The following is a 23100-nucleotide window of genomic DNA, read 5'->3' as shown; positions in this document are numbered from 1 at the left end:
AAATTATGCATAAATTAATCAATATTATAAAAGTGTCCGGATATTGGTACCGTCCGGATTTCGATTCACCACGGTAGAACTTTGATTCGCGAACAAATAAACAGCTAGCACACATGCAACACGATGCATTATTCGGTGAGCGTAGTTTGTTGTGATCACTTGACGATAAAAGGTTAATCGTTGTTGCTTTGATCGCAGGATAAAGAACAACCACGATGCCAATGTGATGGATTTTACTAGTAATGAATAATCATACTCCATGTGACTCATACTGTGACGAACCACCTTTGAGTTCAGACGCGCTTTCGTAGCGCACTTGTAAATATTTTACAACTAGACTTCTGACCCCGGGCCCGCGCGCGTACCAGCAATTAAACTTTCTTTTAACCCGCGACGCGAGCGTAGCAAAGTAACTTTTTTTTTTTATCTTCAAGGAAAATCAGGAAATATGGACCCTTCGGCAGCAGTGAAGGAAAAACAGTGAATCGTATCGGAAATATCTGTCCAGCGAGAGGATTCATCGTCTTCAGCAGCAGCGTGAGAGTGGCTCAAAATTCCAACTGCAGGTTCCGAGTTTTCGTAAATAATGACACTTTCCGACAAGATAGTAGAAACTCTGCTACCTGCCGCACATAGTAATGTAAGTAGTATTAATAATCCAAAAACTTCTTCGCGACTGAAGTTCTGGTATATTGCCAAAATTTCAATCGCATGAAAAGCTCAGCCAAGATGAAGGAAATTTAACAAAAACTTTCATCTTTTTCTTGGAACTGAAACACGCTGGGACGAAAGCGTCAGGAGCGAAGACATTTTTGGAAACAATTTTAATGTATTTCGGCATGATTGAAATTAGCAACACTGCAATAAGAAGTCTGGTGGCGGAGTCCTCGTAGCCATCAATGCAGCCTTTACTTCTGAAGAAATTAAAATTGTCAAACACAAAGAAATTGAAAATTTTTGGGCTAAAGCTCTAATTAATGGAGAAGCACACATTTTTTCGTCTGTATTTTTTACTCCTGAACATGCCAACAAACATTCATTTGAATTATTCTTCCAAATTGTTGAAACTATTATTTCAAATATGGAACCAGAAGTAAAACTGCATATTTATGGCGACTTCAATCAGAGAAATACCGACTTCTTTGCAGACATCGAAAATGAATCGTTTTTACTCCCAGTCGTAGGCGAAGACAGCACTTTACAATTTTTTTTCGACAAAATTCCATATTTTGGTCTAAATCAAATTAATCATGTGAAAAATCAGCAAAAATCATACCTGGACCTCTTATTTACAAATTGTATGGAAGATTTCTGTATGTATACATCATTAACACCTCTAAGGAAAAATGAAGTATTTCACACAGCAATTGAATACTCTATCTTCATACACAATGCTTCTCCCCCAGCGACTGGGAAAACGAGGAAGTGCTGGAATACAATAAAGCAAATTTTGAAGAAGCTAAACGTAGACTAAGTACAATAAATTGGCAACATATTATCAGTATTGAAGGAAATGTCGACACTGAAGTAGACAAATTTCATTCAATTATTCAACAAATAATTAATGAAACTGTATCAACTAAAAGAAGAAGACGTATACAAAACAACAATTTACCGGTGTGGTTTAGCCCACAACTGAAAAACCTGAAGAACAAAAAACAGAAAGCGTCAAAGTATAAAAAAAAAGAAAATACTGCCACGAACTTACAAAATTATCATGACATATGTAACCAACTCAACTCAGCCATTAACTTCGCACATGAAGAATATAATCGTAAGGTCGAATCTGGAGTCAAATCATGTCCTAAAAACTTTTTTGATTTTATAAATACTAAATTGAAAAGTAGCAATTTCCCTTCGCGAATGCATTTCGATGGAAATGGCCAGGAGGAGGAGTTCAAACCGACTATTAGAAAGTTCAGCGCCCACCGGATAACGAACGAAAACGGCTTACGACTAATTAATTTCACCGTATTCTAGAATATAGCAGCACACTCGTACCACCTACTTCCAGTACAGCCTTCTATACCGATACACCTGGAGATCACCACAGACAAAATCACATATCGACCACGTTCTGATTGATGGACGGCACTTCTCCGACATTATCGACGTCTGGACCTATCGTGGCGCTAATATCGACTCTGACCATGATGGTTAAACTGCGACCAAAACTGCCGACGGTCGCCCCGGTATGACCGAGGCCGGCGTAAGCAATCGTATGTCGCAACTGCATATGCGCAGCACCTCGAGGCTGCATTACCGGAAGACAAAGTGTAGGCAGATACTGGAGGAGAAGAATACAGCGTGTGCCGTCAGAACGTGGAACCCGCCAGAACGTGGAACGTTATAGGTGGAAACGGCAACAGTAGACCCGCCTCTTTCGGGAGAAAAAACGCCGCCTGGAGGAGACGGAGTGCGAAGAGATGGAACAGCTGTGCCGGTCTCAAGGAACACGCAAATTCTATCAGAAGCTCATCAGAACGCATATCGCAACGGCTTCGTGCCGCGAGCCGAGATGTGCAGGAATAAGAATGGGAGCATTTTGACGGACGAGCGTGAGGTGATCGAAAGAAGGAAGCAGCACTTCGTCGAACACCTGCATGACGTTAAGAATACAGGCAATGGAGGATGGGACAGCGGAGCAAATACCTTTGTCGGTACTGCGTAGTACCAGCCCCCAATTAAGGATGCCGTTCACCAGCTCAAGAACAATAAATCTGCTGGTTATGATGGTAAGCTGTACTCATGAAGATGGGCCTGGAGAGGTTGGCCATTTGTCTGCATCGCCTGATAAGCACAATCTGGGAAACAGAACAGCTACCTGAGCAGTGAAAGAATGGGGTGATATGCTCCATCTACAAGAAAGGCGACAAGTTGTGAGATTGTGAGAACTATCGAGCAATCAGCATTTCGAATGCGGCCTACCAAGTATTATCCCAGATCATCTTACGTTGTTTGTCACCCGTTATAAACGAGTTCGAAGGAAGTTATCAAGCTGGCTTCGTTGACGGCCGATATACCACAGACCAGATCTTTACTGTACAGCAAATCCTCCAAAAATGTCGTGAACACCAGGTCCTAACGCATCACCTTTTCATAGATTTCAAGGCGGCATACGATAGCATCAACCGCGTAGAGCTATGAAAAGCCTTAGACAAGAACAGCTTTCCCGGGAAGCTTACGAGACTGATAAGAGCGACGATGGAAGGTGTGTAAAATTGTGTGAAGATTTCAGGCGAACACTCCAGTTCGTTTGGATCCCGCCGGGGACTACGACAAGGTGATGGACTTCGTGTCTGTTGTTCAATATTGCGCTAGGAGGTGTTATGCTGAGGCCGTGTTTAACAGCAGGGATACAATTTTCACGAGATCCAGTCAATTTGTTTGCCTTGAGGTTGTATGGTAGCAGGTGGACCAGAGCGCGACAGACATTTAATAGGAAGCTGTGTTACGATAGGCGGGGATACTTTCGAGGTGCTCGACGCATGTATCACGATTTTTTTTTTCTTAGTTCGTTTATTTAAAAGACTCAGGCGTGTAATACACTTTACGGAGCCGAATCATGAAAAATTTCAATCATTTCCTCTGAAATATTGTATGTACCTGCAATTCGCTTCATGTCATCCTGTAACAGAAGCTGTCGTTCGTTGTCGTCTTTGATCCACTCATATGATGGAACTCTTAACCTTCTCTTCCTACAAGGTGGATCCGCAACATTGATGAGGCTGCCGTCACTCTCGCTTGACAATGGGATGTCGTTATGCTGCTCTTTCTGCAACTGATTATCTACAGCCGAATCAACTAACCGCTGTCGCTTTGTTTCAGTTTTCTTCGACTTCCTTTTTGCCTTCTGGTTGTTCTTAGCCTCGGAATCAACCACATCCATTTTAATGGTAGCTTCGACATCGTTTCCTCCTTCTGAATTCACGACATCTCTCTTTGGCTCCTGTGGCTGGTCAATATTTTCGCTCTGTCGTTGTTGAAGAATCGGGCATGACTTTTTCAGGTGCGCATCTGACTTTCATACGAAACACCTCGTTTTTATTCCATCGTAAAAGATTCTGCCTTTCCGGTGACGGAAATAAAGAACTTCTGGAATATCGTGCTCAACATCCATTTAGAGCCCACGGACTCCCGTGAATATGTCCAGCTGGTACTCGGCAGGGAAGCGTTCGCGCACAGTGCGCCTAACTTTCCCAAACTTTGACATTACTGACATCAAATCTTGATCCGAAATCTCCGGCGGTAAGTCAAAAACTCGCACATAACGAGTGTTTTCTCCCGCCACGGTCATACGCACCATCACTTTATTCCCATTGGAGTAGTGGAATGGAAGCATGTCCACATTATGCTCCAAAGAATACTTCATCGCTTCTTTATTTTTAAATCGTATGAAAACTGATTTCTGGTCCGAAATTTTAAACACTGTTTCCATCGTCAAATGGTCACTATTTAGTGCCTTTATGAAGCGGGCCATATCCGCAAGAGTAGGCTGAGCGGCATTTTCTGGGAACACAAAAGCCAGTGTATTGTTAACAGCAGCCTCACTACACATTTTAACCGATGAATAACAATGCCATACACAATTGACACGTGCTCTCACATCGAGGACTAATCGTTCACTGATGTATCACGAGTTATATCAAGTGTATAAAGAAGCGAATATTATTAACTGTATAAAATATGTCAAACTTCAGTTAGCTGGTCTCTTAGTGCGAAAGTTGGAATCTTCCAACTGGTCTTGAATGAATTGCGAAGGAAATATTCAGCAGAAGAACGGATAGAGATCGGAGACTTCATTGAAGGCCACAAATGTTAACTGTCAGCAGTGGTTTGGAACCTAAACTTTCGGGGCAACTGGAGAAGTATCGCCCAAGGACGACGAAGATGGAGCCACATAATACGCATGACAATGGCAAATGCTACGTTGCAGCCAACAAAGTAAGAGTAGGCTTTAACCCATGACCAGCTCATCTACCAATTGCAGAGTCTCTAACGCAAATTCTTTACTTACAGTCGCCTCTCCACATCTCGATATCGAAGGGACCATCGAGATAGGGAGAGATCGAGACATAGAACAAATTTTGAATGAATACTAGATTGAAAATCACTCCGTTACCAAGAAAATTAAAAACAAACAGACGTCATTTAGTCTTTGCAAATTGTTATGAATTCCTGAAATCTAGTCTAGTAACCTTTGATAATGGGCATATCGACATACGAAGAAAAAATCGGGAAGGAAAATCACATCGAGATAGGGAGATATCGAGATAAGGAGAATATCGAGATATGGAGAGTGAAAATGTATGCAGAATGAAGGGACCGAAAAAATCATCGACATAGATAGAGAGGTATCGAGATGTGGAGAGTCGACTGTATTACAAAAATATCTTCAATCAGTTTTTCACTCATTAAAATATCTCTGATCTCAATGACCACTTACCTGTATCAACGATATTCCCAATGAAAAACCGCCGTCGGGTTTCGATCATCAGCACTCCCACCGACGTCTGAAGCCCGTGGGTTAACGTGTGAACCATAATGCCCACCACAATCACGATCCAGCCCCATCCACCCTCCGGGTAGTAATGTTGCTTGATCGTACTGGTGCTGGTATTGGACATACGGCTCGACGCCCTTTGAGTAACCCCGGTTGAAGGAATTGGGCCTGTTCCGGAGGAGGGTTGCTGGGTTGACATTGACCCAGTGACGGTACCATTTCCGGTCGCAGTGATGGGACCGATGGCCGTGGCAGCTGCCAGCACAATTGGCCCCCCAGTCGATGGACATTTTCCTTGGCCGGGAGGTGGCGGTGTGTTCGGTTCGTCGAATACCAGAGAATGGGCATCGGCACTTGTGGCCACACCTGAGTCTTCGTAGTTGGCATAGTTTTCGTTATGGAACAGGATTCGCATAATTGATGGAGAAGTTGTTCAGAATATTTGGCACTTGAGGAACGTTGGAGTAAAATGCGCAGCTTTATTTCACCATAGTGTTTGTACGGGCACTGATTGCATCACATATTTTAAAACTAATTTGAACTTTTTTCACGATTTTGCTATACGGCAATAATGTTCAAATCATAGTAGTACGATTGAAGCTGTTTGTGAAATATAGATAATTAAAGTCGATAAACTGTGTACAAAAGTATCAATTATTCTTTTCGTAGAAAGCAGATAGCTAGTGTATTTATTTTGATAAATTCTTATTCCCTTTAACACAACAACTCACGAGCGCATGGAGTACCCCAATTTGTTAGCAAGGTCTTTATTTTTAGCACGGCTCTGCGTTGCTTATATCTAGGGTAATTTACCAATTATTGCGGTATAATAAAATCCTTATTACTGATCGAAAATTCTATTTCCTATAGATATTATTAGTGATGATGAAAGTGGTTTCAAATTTTAACGATTATGATCGTTCAAAGAACAGTTTTAAATGGTGCATCAAGAAGAATCTATAATTTATCCGGTCTCTCTATCTACGAAGCAAATTTCAAAAGCGTGAATTTTTAATTTTTGAATCAAAACGATTACATATTTTCAGTTCATGATAATACGACAATAAAAATAGATTTTTGCCTCTTAAGGTGATTATAAAACGAAGCAAAACTTTGAATTTTCAAGTGCACAAGACTAGAGAATCTGACAACAGTTCGAGATAAAAAATCAATCAAATTGCTTGCTTGCTGGTGGTGACCAATGGGATAAATTTTCCACACGGAGCGTTGTTTGGTTCTTAAGTCTTGTGCTGTTGAAAATTTGAGGTGTGGCTTCGTTTTATAATCACCTTAATACGGTATCAGTATATTACATTCCAAAATTTTGATAGTCAAACCAAATAACATCATTTTAGAGTCATTTTTATTATTATTCAGAAACTAGCAGTCCCAGCTATCGTCGTAGGCTGTTGAAAAATGGCATGCAATCTCCCATACACAATGAAAGATTAGATTTCTTTCGTATTCAAATATAAAAAATAAGGGTTAACTGCAGTGATCGATTTCTCTTTAGCGAATTACTTGGCCGACTGGTAGTTTTCAACTGTTTTTTTTTTCAATTCAGTAGAAACTACTCATTATCCTCATCATGCTGCATCACGAAATGTTACGAAAATCATTTAAATTTCGTGTACTGACCTAAACAGGAAATCGATCGCTGTAGATACGCCTGTATGATACTAAACGCAAGATATGTTCCTTTGGTGTACCGCAATAATAGGAATGTATTACCGCAGTAAAAGAACAAATGAAGAGCTTCAAAAGTATGTATGAAAAAATGTAAGTTTGATTAACTTTTATCAAGGGTTATTTCACACCACATTAAGAAAAAATGGCCATCATCATACTTGGGCACTGGATTACGATTTAAATTTGAAAATCGTGCATATGAACTCCATAATAAGACGGATACCCTAGACACATTTCAACAGGTTGTTTTGGCATGCGATATTGATAAAGTACGCACAATTAATCATTGCTGTAGCCATACCTTTTTTCCATGGTTATGAGTTGTGTGCTTTTACGGTGATACGCAAGGAGTTTTCACCCACATGTATATCTCACACTATCAATCATTTTCAAATTGGATGAATACCGGCTTTTTTTTTACTGAGCTATGACGAAACGGTTGATTTCAATTTGTTTAATGTTGCTTGCATCACGATAAAATATTCATGTTTCAGAAATAACTTCAAGTAATTGACAAAATTCTTGTACCAGAGGAAACGAGCCATCGTCATTATCGACATAATCATGAAAACATAAATGCTTTGCACCAAACATAAGACCTGTTCATTTTATAAAGTGGACACTAGACTGGCCCTTAAAAAAAAATTGTAAAATTCAACGGGGCACCCTCTAGAAATGTGCCTTAGGGTAAGAAAAAAGGTCTCTCAAAATATCAACTCAATTGGTTGCGCCACCAGCTGGCGCATTCATTTCGAAGTATGTATGGGATATTCGTTTCAAATATATTGAAAATTGACCCTTTGTCACTGTTTCGTTCTGTATACTAATTGATCGTGTTCAATTGGGCCCAGAATGACAAATACACTAGTTGATACCCTAATGAACATAATTGCAGAAGATTGTATCTGGATTTATCCTCATTTTCATTACCCTTTCAGTTGTTGGAAATTAGGCTTAGATCAGAACTACCGTACAGCTACATATACACATGCGTCTGGCGCAGCAGCTCACCCAGCGTCATAGGTGGCTATGATGTGCCTTGTGGTAACCATCATGCTATGTTTAAGAAATACAGAGCAGTAATGCAAATCTACTTCAGACAGTTAAAATACTAACTTTATGCATTTTTATCATGATACAACCTTCTACAATATTGCCATGGTATCAAGTAGTGTTTTTGACATTCTGAGTTCAATTGAACGCGGTCAACAATTTTCCTGAACCAAACAGTAGATGATGTACTGTTACCCATATATTTGAGCTGGAAATCCCATATTAACTTCAATTCAAATGCGCCAGCTCATGGAACGACCACATGAGCTGAAACTTGCAGTTCCTGAAAGAGTATGGGAGAAAAATAAAGTTGTATAATTCCACGGGGCACCCTTCATAATTATTCCTTAGGGTTAGAAGTCTAGAAAAATAAAGTTGTATAGTTCCACGGGGCACCCCTCATAATTATTCCTTAGGGTTAGAAGTCTACTTCTAACCCTAAGGAATAATTATGAGGGGTGCCCCGTGGAATTATACAACTATATTTTTCTCCCATACTGTGGTGGGCCAGTCTAGTGGACACCTTTATTTTAATTATTTTATTAGTTTCATTTCAAACAACAGTACATTCATTTCTTATATCTAGGTGTTCTGTATTAGGCAATATGATCAGAATCAAAACTAAGCGTGAGTAATCAGTTGACTACAAAGGTGACTTAAGTCGATTAAGACCAAATCAATCATTATAAGGTTTCTAGAAAAATAAGTTGGACTATCAGGGTATTGAATTAAAAATATTCTGAAGAGCACTCATCAAATAAAATTCTGCCGTTGGAATTGCTCTGCGAATTATACCATGTTTCATATTAAAGTCACCAATGACAAAAATGTTGACTTATTTCGAGTCAATTTTTGCAAGTTAGTTTGAAGCTGCTGCCCAGTGCATTGAAAATGCGAATAGGCAGCTATGATACTGAAGTAAAAAAACAACAACAAAAATATTGGTTTTAAATAACGAAAAAAACTTGATGTTTTATGCGCCTATGAATGATGATGTATGTATGTATGTTCCGTTTTAATCAACACAATCGGAAATTTTCAGTTGACAAAAACGGAACCGTGACAAATTTCTTAGACAAAATATTTTACAAATTTTAAAACAAAGTTGCTGTTTTGCCAGGATTTGTATTTGTATTTGTATTTTGGACTATAGGCTATAAGCCCGTTACCCTTACTTAAAATTAACAAACAAATTAGTTTCTTAAAAATATTCTTAATCTACTACGAATTTCATCACTTGTCATATTAATAGATATTACATCCTGTAGTCTGTTGAAGTCATTCATAAATCTAGCGGTAGGCTCATGCCGGGTGTAGTTTCTCGACCTCAATGGGGGATCAAACACCCTTCTGCGGCGAAGTGAAACTGGACTGGTGTTAAAACAAAGCCGATCGTACAAAAGTGTACTCCTTATGCGTCCACTCAAAATATTGCAGAAAAATACAATGTCTGCGATCTGATGTCTGTTGCTTATGCTGTCGATATCTACAAGGCGGCAAAGTTCATCGTAATCAGGCATTTGTTCTCTAGTTCTCTAGGATAATACACAATTTCATCATATAAATGCACTGTATTAATGTTTGGGAGCTGTAATTAGCATTCAGATTGTTCATTCGTCTAATTTCATAAATTAAGTTGATTGCAGACTCCAATCAATCAATTGAATAATCGTCAATGCGATAAATCATTGATAGTTTAAGTTTTGTTGGTTATAATTTCATTGTATTTAATATAGGATATAAATGTTTTTTTTTTTTTTTTTTTTTATTATAGTGGGGTATCAAAAAAGTTTCAAAAACCTGGCCTGTTAATTATTGGCACTGTGTGGGATTCACTTGCGTGCCTATCCACTAAAACCTAGTCCTCACTTTCGGCGGTAGCCTGGATCCCCCCGGATTCCACTAGATGCGACTTCGTCGGGGGGGGCTGTGCATCTGCACTTCTCTTACGTTCTTGACGTTTTCCCGCTCTGTGCTCTTGCACTCTGCGCAGTCTGCCAGTGGTTTGCTCTTGCATGTTGAGCAGACTGCCGTTCCACCTTCTTCCGCTTTTCTTTCTCCTTCCATCGTTCATCCCTTCTCGCTTCCTTCTCCTCCTGACTTCCCCCGGCGTCGGAGGTTGTCACCAGTACCGGTTGGGGAGACGTCCGCACTGATGGTGCCCCGACTACCGGCGGCTATCGCAGGGGAGATCTTCGCCTTCTTTCTTCGTCAGGCTGACTCGAGTGCCGAGGTCGGTCAAACGATTCCGGTTGGGGGTTGACTTCCGGTTCGTTAGCGCCCCGACGACCCGATGCCAGGCACTGCTCTCTGCCTCTCGCTTCGCTGCTCTTCCCGCCAGTTTCTCTGCAAGATAGATGTTATCTCCACCACCATTTTTTCCACCAGATTCCAAAGGTTAGCATCGCCTATCATTTTGCTTACAATCATGTCTGCATTGAAATCCTGTCCAAAAGCAGCCACCGCCGCGCTTCGTTCCATGTTGAACCTCGGGCAGTCGAAAACAACATGTTCCGGCGTTTCCTCTCTTTCACTACACACAGGACAGAACGGTGACGGCGCGTGGCCGAACCGATGTAAATACTGCTTGAAGCAACCGTGACCTGACAGGAACTGTGTCAGGTGGAAGTTTACTTCGCCATGCTTCCTGTTTACCCAGGTCGACACATTCGGGATGAGTCTGTGGGTCCATCTACCTTTCTCAGAGGCGTCCCATTCTTGCTGCCACTTGCCCAGCGAGCCGATCCTCGCCAATTTCCTCACCTGACTAGTGCCTCTCCGCTGATAACACTCGATGTCTTCTCCCAGGGTGATGCAAATCGGAGTCATCCCGGTGATCACAAATACCGCCTCCGACGATATTGTTCTGTATGCGCTTGCTACTCTCATAGCCATGATCCGGAACGTGCTGTTGAGCTTATCCCGATTGCGCTTGGTTTGCAGTGCTGCGCCCCAGGCCGGAACTCCGTATCGCAGTATCGACGATAATACGCTAGCCAGAAGACGCCTCCTACTGCTTCTCGGACCATGAGCATTCGGCATGATCCTTGTGAGTGCGTTGGTCGCCCTTGCCGCCTTCTCACATGCATAGTCGACGTGGCTGTTGAAATTTAGCCGATCGTCTATCATCACGCCCAGGTGTCTGAGTGACCGCTGTGACGCTATGACATGTCCCCCGACGGTAATCTCAGCGTGTTGAACCGCTTTGCGATTGCTGACTAATAGCACCTCCGTTTTGTGGTGGGCTATTTTCAGCTTGACTGCATTCATCCAGTTCTCAACCGTACCCATTGCCTCCGTTGTTAGCACTTCCACTTCTTCCAGCGTTTCGCCTATTACAGTTAGGACGACGTCATCAGCGAAGCCGACGATCTCGACGCCCATGGGTAACTCCAATGATAGGACCCCGTCGTACATCCCATTCCACAGCGTCGGACCCAGTATGGACCCTTGAGGAACTCCCGCCGTTACTCTTAACTCCTTTCGGCCGGCGTCGGTTGCATACACCAACACCCGATTCTCGAAGTAACTCTGTAGAATTCGGCACAGATAGTCAGGAACCCGCATTCTATGCAACGCTGTGGCGATGGCCTCCCAACTGGCACTATTGAACGCGTTCTTAACGTCTATCGTAACTACGGCGCAGTAACGATTCCCTCTTCGCTTTTGCTTCGATGCCTTCTCGGCCCTCTCCAGGACCGTCCGAATAGCGTCTACCGTCGATTTTCCCTTCCGGAATCCGAACTGCCTTTCTGATAGTCCGTTCGCGCTCTCCGTACATTTAGCCACCCTGTTTAGGATGACCCGTTCCAAGAGTTTGCCCAGTGTATCCAGCAAGCATATAGGCCTGTATGATGAAGCATCACCGGGTGGTTTTCCTGGCTTCGGTAGCAGCACCAGCTTCTGGATCTTCCATATATCTGGGAAAAGACCTTCGTCCAGGCATTTCTGCATCACTTTCCGGAACATATCCGGATACGCTGGAATCGCCGCTTTTAGTGCCACATTCGGTATTCCATCCGGTCCGGGGGCCTTTTTTACCTTCAATGCTTTCGCCGCTGCTACAAGCTCGTTATTGGAAACCTGACGATCTTCAGTGATTGCTTCTTCCTCGTCGACATACGGCGTGGGTGGCCACGGTGTCGGATCATGCGTTGGGAAGAGACCCTCAACAATAACCCTCAGCTTTTCAGCACACGTTTCAACCGGAATTGATGGACCCTTAACTTTTGCCATGACCACTCGATAAGCGTCCCCCCAGGGGTTGGCGTCAGCTTCTCGGCACAGCTGCTTGTAGCACTCAGACTTGCTCAGTGTTATCTCGCGTTTGAAAGCAGCTCTGGCTGCTTGGAAAACGACCTTTCGCTCCTCTTTGATTTCTACGTTCGTTGCTCTCTGGTAACGCCTCCTGGCTTTAAGGCAAGCAGCTCGGAGTTCGTTGAGTGTCTCGTTCCACCAGTACGCGGGACGTCGATCGTTGTGGGGCTCCCGTTTCCGTGGCATCGTTGTATCACATGCCCTTGCCATCGCTGTTGTCAGCCCTACCGCATCCAAGTTCAGGGCATCGCTGTCGGCGCGAAGTGCCTCAACAAAGAGATCTTTGTCGAAAGCCTTAGTCTTCCACTGCCGGTCGCCAATTGGGTTCCTCTGCACTGCCGCAGTGTTCCGCCGGCCAATACTGTAGCGTATCGCCAGGTGATCGCTATGGGTGTACTCTTCGCTTACCCTCCAGTTCATGTTGCCCGCCAGTGATGGGCTACAAAATGTTAGGTCAATGATCGACTCCCGTCCGTCTTTCCGAAATGTGCTAACGGTGCCTTCGTTGCACAATACTACGTCTTGGTTTGCTAGAGCCTCCAGTAGGTTGTAACCTCTGGCATTGGTTACCCTGCTACCCCACTCCACGGCCCATGCATTGAAGTCACCTCCAATCAGCACTGGTTTTCGACCAACTAGCTCGTCGGTCAACTCCTCCAACATATGACCAAATTCTTCGAGCGTCCATCTTGGAGGCGCGTAGCAGCTGCAAAAGTAGATTCCGTTGATTTTGGCGATCACGAACCCCGCGTTTGAGCTGGCAACCACTTCCTGGATAGGAAACCTACCCGTCACTTGTATCGCCGCTGCGCCTGTACTATCCGCCACCCAATTGGCGTTATTGAGTGGTACTCGATACGGTTCAGCTATTATCGCAACGTCGCACTTAGTTTCTGTTGTCGACTGCCAAAACAGTTGCTGTGCGGTGTCGCAGTGATTCAGGTTGATCTGCGTTACCTCCGTTACTGTTGGGCTGCGATCGCCTTTTGGTACGCGCGGCAATTGAAGCTACCCGTCGAATGGGTGTTTCCTTCCTCCGATGAGCAGAGCAAGCACCTTGGTCTATTCTTGCAGTCTTTCCCAAAGTGACCTCTATCTCCACATTTCCTGCACAGTTCGGTTCTGTCTGGGCCTTTACAGCTCGCCGCCGGGTGTCCGAAGTCCATGCACTTGAAGCAACGCATCGGTGGCCTATCTGCTCGCGTGACAAGTCTCAGTGGGCATATCGACCAGCCAATTCTTATCTTGCCTTTCTCCACCAGTTTGTTCGCCGTGTCGACTGGTAGCCGAATTGTCGCTGACAGTGTGCCGTCGTACGACTTCCTCAGACGGATTGCCATGGCCTCCTCACCAAGGTTGCATTGCTTACGCAGCTCCTCACTCACTTCGTCCACAGTTGTAATCTCGTCCAGGTATCTGCACTCAACAACTGCTTCCTGAGTAAGTGCTCTAACGTCCGCCTCGTTCGCCAAAGATTTCGCGACTAGCTCCTGATAGGCCGAGCTCTTGATCGCTGGGTCACTCTTCAGCTCAAACAGCATTTCCCCTTTCTGGGTGCGCCGCGTCCTAATCACGTTTTCTCCGAGGTCCTTCAAGTTCGGATCGTCCTTAACTTTCCGAAGGATATCTGCGTACGTTATTTGGTCGTTTGCCTTAACAAGTATGGCATCCCCTTTCGACCACTGCGGACGTCGCTTCGCTTTCTTCTTCCCGTCCTTTTTCTTCTCCACCTTCTCATTCTGTTTCCTTTTTTTATCTTTGGCGTTTACGACGGTTTGCCATCCTTCACCATTCTTGTCTTTTTTCGGCACATTTTTTCCTTGATCGTTGCGCTGCTTTTTTGGGTCTTCCTCTTCTCCTGGTGACTCTCTATCTCGCTTCTTCGTAGGCTTGTCACTACGTACCTTTGGGGTCCTAAGCTTGTCAGCCGCTGCTTGCTCCGTAACCTTCTTCAGTGATTTTTCGGCAAACTCTGCCCTCATGATCAGCGCTTCCTGCTCCTTCATGGCAGCGTTGACAGCGGATTTGATGCTCGTCAGCTTGCTCTTGATCACAGTATGCACATTGTGCCGGTCCTTAACGAACTGGATGAGTTCATCGACCTTATTCTTCACCTCAGTCAACCTCAAGTTTTCAGGTAGTTGGCCTCCTTGAGTGTTATTGCTCGATTTCGGTGTGAACACTGGACTTTGAATCCCTAATCCTCCTTGTGGTCCCTGTGTTTCACATTGCTTCGAGCTACTGCTAGCCGTCGGTATATTCTCCGTGGTGTGCACCGGCGATCGTGGCACCTTACCGCTTTTCTGGAACGCGCTAGCGTTCTCAACTCCTGCTGCATTAAACTCCATTGTTTCGGCATTGTTTTGGAAATTCTCCATTTTAGTGGGTCCCCCCTCTAAGCCGCTATCCTCGCCCGTCGTAAGTAGTCGCCTTCGTGATCCCATGGTGATGTTTGCCAGCAGTGACGCCATGCTAGGGTTGACCCGGCCCCTTATGGGGTGCCAAGTTCAGAGCCAGATCGGCGCAAGTCAGGAAAGGTTCAACTGAGCCTACTTCCACCAGCTAAGGTGGCGGGTTTGGAACGTACTTGGAGGCCTGCCAAGGTTTTAACGGGACGGGGGCAACCGTACCATTAACCCACTCGCCGTTTCAGGGAGGTGTCATCCATCCTTACTAAGGGTGTAGAATAGTACGACTGTCAGCTCTGTAGCGTAGTTCCTATGCGTGGTCCATAGTCGTGTCCATGTTCTTATGCTGCCAGTCTTCCATAATCAGGATCTTGCTGGCCTGGATCCTAATGCGCCGGGTGGCGCTCCTGGTGATGGGCTAGAGTACTTTGAAAGCGGTACGGGTCGCTTGTACGGAGGTGTGATTGCGGACCTGTGGGTTTTTGTAGGAGTTCAACAGAGCCCTGCATTGAACCCCCGCCACGCCCTAGACAACCTCCCCTTGGGCTGACTGGAAACCGGTAAACCGGAACCAGGGCCCGGTCAAGCCAACTGGTGGTTTTTCATTGGCGCTAGGGAACAAGTCCCTAGCTCCCACCGCAGGGATATAAATGTGCTTTACATCATGAGATGGGTCATATGTAAAATATAGGTACAAGGAAGTGGGTCAAGCTGATCATTGTCATTTTTTCAAGAAAGTTTTAACAAGAAACAATTTCTTTTTCTTCTACCCATTCTCATCCCTCTACTTCTTCTTCTGTATGGCCTTACATCCCAACTGAGGAAGAACTTTTTCTCAGCTTACTATTTTTATAAACACTTTCACAATTATCAACTGAGAGTTTTTTTTATGTTGCTAAGGTACATATTTTGCATTTTCGACACCCGATTGGCGATTAAATGTGGGATTATGTTGCGAAAGTTTTGCAAATTTGGGATGGGAACGTGCGTGACGTGAGACCGTCCAGTATCAACAGTTTCTCAAATTGTCAGGCATTTCTGCCCTTTTCCACCTTCCTTGATGCAAACTTATTGTACCCTTGTAACAGAACCTAATTAATGGCTGTGGCTGTGCAATGTTATCGAGTTTGAGAGATGATTTATATATACAAAATATGACGGGATCGACAGTCTTTTCAAAAATAAAATGAACTCGATCATATCCCTTGCCATTGCTAAAACATTGTTAAAAGTTCATTCTCAGGTACATCCTTTATAACAAAGAACTGGTCATTCGCATTGATGTATGTCTATCACATTCACATCGTAAGTTATGACATGCCAAGTTATATAAGAAAAAGGAGAGGTCTCTGCAACACAAATTCCAGTTGATGCTAGCAGGCTTGATAATACTCTTGTACATCTGAGCAGAGTCTATGTTGTGCAAAGAGAACTGGCAACAAGTTCCCCAATCACAAATCATTTGATTATTCTGGCCACCTATTTTACTGTGTGTGCTTTACAGTGACTTCACTGAAATGTACTCTCAGCACGAATGTTTGTGTCACAAAGTCACAAGGAACAAAAATGAAATTGATCTCTGGTTTTGAAATTATAAAGTAATCACAATGATTTGTTTAGTAGAAAATTGCAACAACACATACGACAAACAGTATGAACTCAAAAACATGATCTTTTTCGGGTTTCACGTGACGAACAACTGACAAAACAGTGCATTTCTTTTTGCCGCTTGCCGCCCCCTGGGAATTGGCCGAAAACAACCGCATCTTTAGCGTCAGTGTGGGTGGAATAACAATTATATAGTTTTTTAACTAAGTAATTTAGTAAAGTTTATTAAATTTCAGTAACATTTCAACTATGGAACGGATTTATATATTTCCACTGATGGAGGGAGATTACCGTCACATTACATGTAACATGTAGGGTGCTCATTAGGGTGCGGCTTATTTTTCAAAAGTTCTCAAAACCAAAAATTCGTATGATCTACTGAATTCTAATCACATTAAAAGAGAAACCTCAAAATCTGAGCCAAAAATATTGAAATTTAGAGGTGGCGCAAGCGTCTTGAAGGTAAATTTTCAGGTTATGAAAAATGACCTTCAGTGAAGAAAACATAACTTTGTTATTTTCCAACCGATTTTGAAACTTTTAGCATCAATACCTTCAAAATAAAATTTATGAAAACTCTATAGAACATCAAATTTGTCTAAAATCAAAAATAGTTTTAGTTATAAGTAATTTATTCAAAAAATTTCCTCATTTTTCTAAAAAATTCAACTTTGTTTGACCATATCTTCATGATTACTCAACCGATTCCAAATCTTTTTATATGATTTTGAAGCTAATTCAATTGGTTTCAAACCTTTCATACATCACATTTCACTAAAAATATGTCTTGACCAAGTTTTTCAGCAAAAACTGAACAAAAACATGATTTTTTAACGAAAAGTGCCAGTTTTTTTTAATTATTTGCCAGTTAAATATTATCTCTAAAGCTGAAACTGGGTTTTCTCATTTGTTTAACCTTTGTGAGTGACTTTGCAACAATTTTGAAATAATTCTGCAACAAAAATATTTTTGCGTATGTAAAATTATATATGCACTATTCAACTCGCAATTAAAGCAAGATGCTTTATAAATTGAAGTTTAATAGAAAAAGTGCAATGTCCGGCGAAAAAAACTTAAATAATCAACAAAAATTTGATTTTTTCATTGAAAAATCATGTTTTTGGGTAATTTTTGTTGAATTATTAAGTCAAAACCATTTTTAAGAAAAAAGTGTTGAATGAACAATTTAAAAACAAATAAATTTTCTTTACAAACATGAAGAAAGATTCAAAATCGATTGAGTAATTATGAAGTTATGGTCGAACAAAAATGATTTTTTTAGTAAAATGAGGAAAAATTTGGATAAAAGTATTTTTAACTAAGACTAGTTTTGATTTTAGATAAATTCGATGTTCTACAAAGTTTTTACAAATTTAATTTTAAAGCTATTTATGCTAAAAGTTTCAAAATCGGTTGGAAAATAACAAAGTTATGTTTATTTCACTGATGGTCATTTTTCATAACTTGAAAATTTACCTTCAAGACGCTTGCGCCACCTCTAAATGTTAATATTTTTGGCTCATATTTTGAAGTTTCTCTTTTAATATGATGAGAATTCAGTAGAGCATACGAATTTTTGGTTTTGAGAACTTTTGAAAAATAAGCCGCACCCTAGTGCTCATTCACCAATTATAGGCCTCAAAGAGCAATTATTACGTTACATCATTGTAAATCTTTTTTTTTTTAATTTCGTCACGATAACAATGCCCTCTTGCTCCAAAACGTGTTTGTTTATTTTGTTCGATAGGTAGACGATTTGACAGTTCAATAGGTAGACTTGGTTTCAGTCTTCGCGCAACCCTCCATTCTTCTACTCTGCATCTGAGAGAGAGGAAACAGCTGGCTTAGATTTCGAGCTTCCAAAAGTTAAGGGAACCTGTCACCAACTGTCAGTGGAAAATCAACATATTCGGAGGGCACAACGTGAAAAAAGCGTCAAAATTCAAGTAAACGTAATTAAAATTTCTAGGTGGTTTTATATGATTTTACATTTCAAAAAGTAGAATATCTATACATAGTTGTGTGTTGGCGAACAGCTATTGATTTTTTTGTATTCACCTTTTTCATTGTGAACAACATGAAGTAAATATGATGTTGACCAAAATAAGTTCATTTGACCGTTGTGCACTACCCAAGAATTGAAAAAAATAAGTCAAATAAGGCTAGAAAACATGCCAGCTGTAGGTGAGCTGTCTCCTCTCTCTCAGCTGTACATCAACAGAGTTCAGTAGTGGCATACTCTAGAGCAGTGTGCTGCCTTTTCCTCTTTGTGTGGGACTGATAAAAATACTAAGCAGAGAGGAATAAAACAATCAGCTCTTCCTTGCTCACAGAACAGAGTATAATTCAACAACAGAAGTACCATAACAACTCCGCGATGGCTGTTTTGTTCGGGCGGGACACTCAGGAGTTCTTTTAAAGTATGAGTAAATGTGAGGATAGCAACAAGAGAGAAAGAATACCAGAAAAAATCCTCGTATTTTTTGCACTTTTACTCGAATTGTTTGAGGATCTGTGTTGAAAATGTTGAGTGCAATTCGAAAATCGCCTCATTTTTGCATCGCAGTGGAGTTCTACCAAGCCTGGTTGCTAGGACGTGGCCAGAGCAACTCTCGACTGTTGAAAGATGCGTCAATCTTGTCCATCAGCTCATGCTATATTTGAGAACTCTAATTGATTAGCGGATAGGAAGGAATCAAACCTTATTGAATCGTATATGATTTGAGTCATATTAAGTTAACACCTACCATGTATCGTAGGTGATCAACACCAACATAATGTCGAAAATTCAACCCTGAGGCTATTGAAAAACACTTAAATAGCTTTAACTAAGTTTTTAGTTTATATTCCAAGCATTTTTTAAAATTAAAAAAAATATGTGTTGATAAAAACGGAATAATTTGTTGACGAAATCGGAACGTGACAAAATCGGAACGTGATAAAAACGGAACATACCTGTAATAGGAATGCATTACCGCAGACAAATAACAAATGAAGAGCTTCAAAAGTATGTATGAAAAAATGTAAGTTTGATTAACTTTTATCAAGGGTTATTTCACACCACATTAAGGAAAGGACTGGTAGACGGCTTATTTTTAGAGACTCAATCTCTATTTGAATACAAGTCTTTAAAAAGTCTCTATCTTTAATGGAAGTTTTCTAAAGTATCTTTTTTCTTGATGTAAAATTGTCCAGAGTTCAAAGAAGAGACTATAAAGGGTTCAACAGGGGCTCTTCGAGAATTTCGTCTCAAATTCCCCGAGGATAATCATCAGCAATTATCATATTGATTTTATATAGAATTCTTCCTGGGACTACAGGAATCTTTTAAGAAATTCTTCTGGACTTTTCTATACAAGTTCTCCCAGAAATTGTTCCAGCTATTCTTCAAAGGATGCGTAGAAAAAATTCTCCAAAATTTGCTCCATGAAATCCTTGTGAACTCTAAGGCTACCACCTCCAATAGTTTCCTCCGGTATAACTTTGATTTTTTTCTAAACTCTCGTAGAATTCCCTCCAGATATTTTTCCACTAATCCTTCATTCGAATTCTCCAGTTGTTACTCTAGGAGATCTTCCAAAGATTTCTACAGAATTTATTCCGAGAAAATTCACAAAGTTTTTAAATTAATCCAAAGTATTTAAAATAATAGCTCAAGGTTTTTTTTGTCAAGAAACCTTACAAAAATTCCTCCACCTGTTCACGTGGATATCTTCAAGAATTCATTCATGTTTCCTCCTTAAAATCTTAGAAGGAAGCTTTGGAGCAATTGCAGAAGGTATCTTTAGAGAAATCCCTAGTTAAAATCTTATATAATCCTGCTAAAGAATCACTCGAAATTACTGGAAAATTTATTGATTGTATTTTAGAAGACGTTTTGATCGGGAATCTTGGACACCCTCCAGAAATCGATGGATGACGTGGAGAAGTTAGGACTTTCTTTACAAATTTCTCAAACATTTTTTAGGGAATTCAGATGATTTCGGAAATAATCCCTGGAGTAAATCCATTTCTGTGGTTCTCCTTGGAAAAATCAAGGGTGAATTCTTGAAGTATTCTAAACAAAATTCTTAGAGAAATACCCAAGGAAAATTTGTGAAAAAATTTCTTGGAAAATAATTGCTAAATGAACTCTTTCATAAATGTTCAGATATACCATTGGTCAAATTCGTAAATAAATTCATGACGAAAATCCTAGAGAAAATCATGGCAAAACAAATGCAGTAATACTTGTCGTAATGTCACCAGTAATTCTAAAAACAAGTCTTAGGTTTTAGAGAAATGTCTGCCCTGATGCTATGAAGAATCAAACTCTTATCTAATGGCTTCCATTACGTTTCGTTTTGTTGTTTAAGGTCCCTTTTTTTATCGCTTTTCAGCCTATTTTTGTTTCCTTTTAGGTATCTTTTTTCTGTCAAAAGGTCTGCAATTTCCTATATTAAAGGCATTCAGTCGCTACCAGCTCTGTATAGACGAAAAGCTTTCTTAGTCTTGTCATAACGACTGGCATAAAAATGAGGGAGTTATAAGCAAAGGGGTATCAGTGACAAAAACCTAGTTTAGTTTAGAAAATCAACTTTATTAGGTTTTCATTCTATAAAAATTGTATACAAGCCGGTCTTCAAAGATTAATGTTTTTTCGTGTTAAGCGGAAAAATCGCCGAAAAAATCGTTAGAACACTTGGAAACAGTAAAATTAGCTCAACTCAACTAAAAACCGACCAAAATGTCACGTACACTGCTTTGCATTCGAGGCATTCAAATATAGTAATTTTCAATGTCCAGTCCAGAGGTAAATTTTTTCGTAGCTTCACTGTGCACAAAATATTTGCCAACATTTGTCCTACCCATGGTTTCGATCGTGGATGCGCCTCTGGATTTATGCATTACAAATGAGTCGATAATATTGCACTTTAATTTACAAAAGAAAAATTGATTTATTTGACATAAATGTGATAATTCGGAAATATAAGACTTCCTAATCCAAAACACTAACGTTGACTTTGACCAGAGTTTGATTGTGTGAGCTAAATTCATTCGCTCGCTAATGGAAACGATTTCGTTCGCAGTGTGGCTAACAAAGAGCTACGCTGTTGACAAATTGCACTTGACGCACGACATGGCGCGTGGGAGATCAACTGCTGCAGCTGGTAAATATCATAACCTTTCGGTCATCTCGTGGAGCGGAAGAAGAAAGCTGAGCCGCACGGGATTCTACAACCATCGCAAGATTTGTGGTTTTGAGCCAATTTAACAAAAAAAAAAAACGAAAGCTAGAGGTACCTATAAATCGGGATTATGCAAATGGTGTCCGAGCGTGAGCTACTAGTAACGTGCTTGCTCACTAGGGTGCTAAGATTTAAAAAGCGAAAATTCATACGCTCTGCTGAGTTCGAAATACATACAATACATGAAAGGTGATACCTCAAAATTTATTATTAAATATTAATATTAGGATTTACATGTGGTGCAAGCAACGTGAAGGTGGATTTTCAAGTTATAAAATATGGCCTTCAATGAAGTTCATAATTCAATTTATGATCATTTTCGTGTTTGATTGAAAAATGCGCTATTTTTATTTTTTCTACCAAATTAATTTTTAGTATGAAACTGATTATTCTTCTTTGATAAACCGGTCAAAAGGTCTTAGCTACGGTTAAAAAATGCATGTAATCAAAAATATGTGCACTTTTCAACTAGTTTAGTTAGTATTCGTAACATAACTAAATTGAAAATGTTTTTTACCTATAGGGGGAGATTCACCAGTATCGGACAGCATCTAATAGCGGTTTTATTTTGTAACTCGAAAATTTACCTTCAAGTCGCGTGCGTCACCCTCAAATATGTATATTGTGGCTAAGGGGTCTATTTTATAAGTCGAGTCGATCAAAATGACTCGACTGGAGTCACTGTCGACCAAAAATTTCACTCGACACGGCTCTGTCACTCGAATTTTTCGACAGTTATCACACTATGTGACAGGATTACTATGGGAGTCGACAGGTGACATCTGAAATATGCATGCTTACTTTGATCGACAGTGACCACAGACGAGTCACATGAGTCTGCTCGATTTACAAAATAGACGCCTAAATCTTTGATGTTTTTCGTTTCATGCGATACGAATTCAGTAGAGCTTACGAACTTTTAATTTTGAGTACTTTCGAAAAATAGACCGCACCCTATTGCTCACCTACTTCTCGTAGTGGATGCGGTAATAAAAAAACGAGAACGGCTGCAGCTGGCGCCTTGGTCATTGTGATGATGCGACAATACCTGATCGATGGCCTGTCGAGCTCCATAAGCACCGAAAATCCGAAATTGGCGGTTTACACTTCGCGAGTGGCTTACGTTGTCCAGTGAATAAAAAAAAAAGATATCTCATGGCATTGTCCCAACGTACGGGTGCTTGTTGTCTTGAGCACGCGCGCGCTTCAATAAATATTGCCTTTGACCAATTTAAAAATACATCACTGACCAGGGCCAAATGTTGAGGTGTCATCGGGGTTTCATCGCATGGGA

General features: G+C 41.1%; 1 protein-coding gene across 3 annotated transcripts in view; it reads right to left on the bottom strand.

The window, feature by feature from the left end:
- The window catches only part of LOC5576313 (monocarboxylate transporter 12), a 452410-nt gene that overhangs the window by 28131 nt on the left and 401179 nt on the right, over nt 1-23100 (bottom strand). Inside the window, exon 1 of one of the 3 annotated variants that reach the window (XM_021846897.1) lies at nt 5447-6084. The exons of the other annotated variants lie outside the window; for them this stretch is intronic. Coding sequence (XP_021702589.1) covers nt 5447-5918 — 472 coding nt within the window. The 5' untranslated portion in view covers nt 5919-6084. Of the gene's footprint in view, nt 1-5446; nt 6085-23100 lie in introns of those variants that run through there. 3 annotated transcript variants of the gene reach the window in all.

The sequence above is a fragment of the Aedes aegypti genome, chromosome 1, assembly GCF_002204515.2.
Source record: "Aedes aegypti strain LVP_AGWG chromosome 1, AaegL5.0 Primary Assembly, whole genome shotgun sequence".
Classification (NCBI taxonomy): domain Eukaryota; kingdom Metazoa; phylum Arthropoda; class Insecta; order Diptera; family Culicidae; genus Aedes; species Aedes aegypti.
Note: the sequence above shows the minus strand (reverse complement) of the source record. Positions and strands in the feature narration are given on the sequence as shown.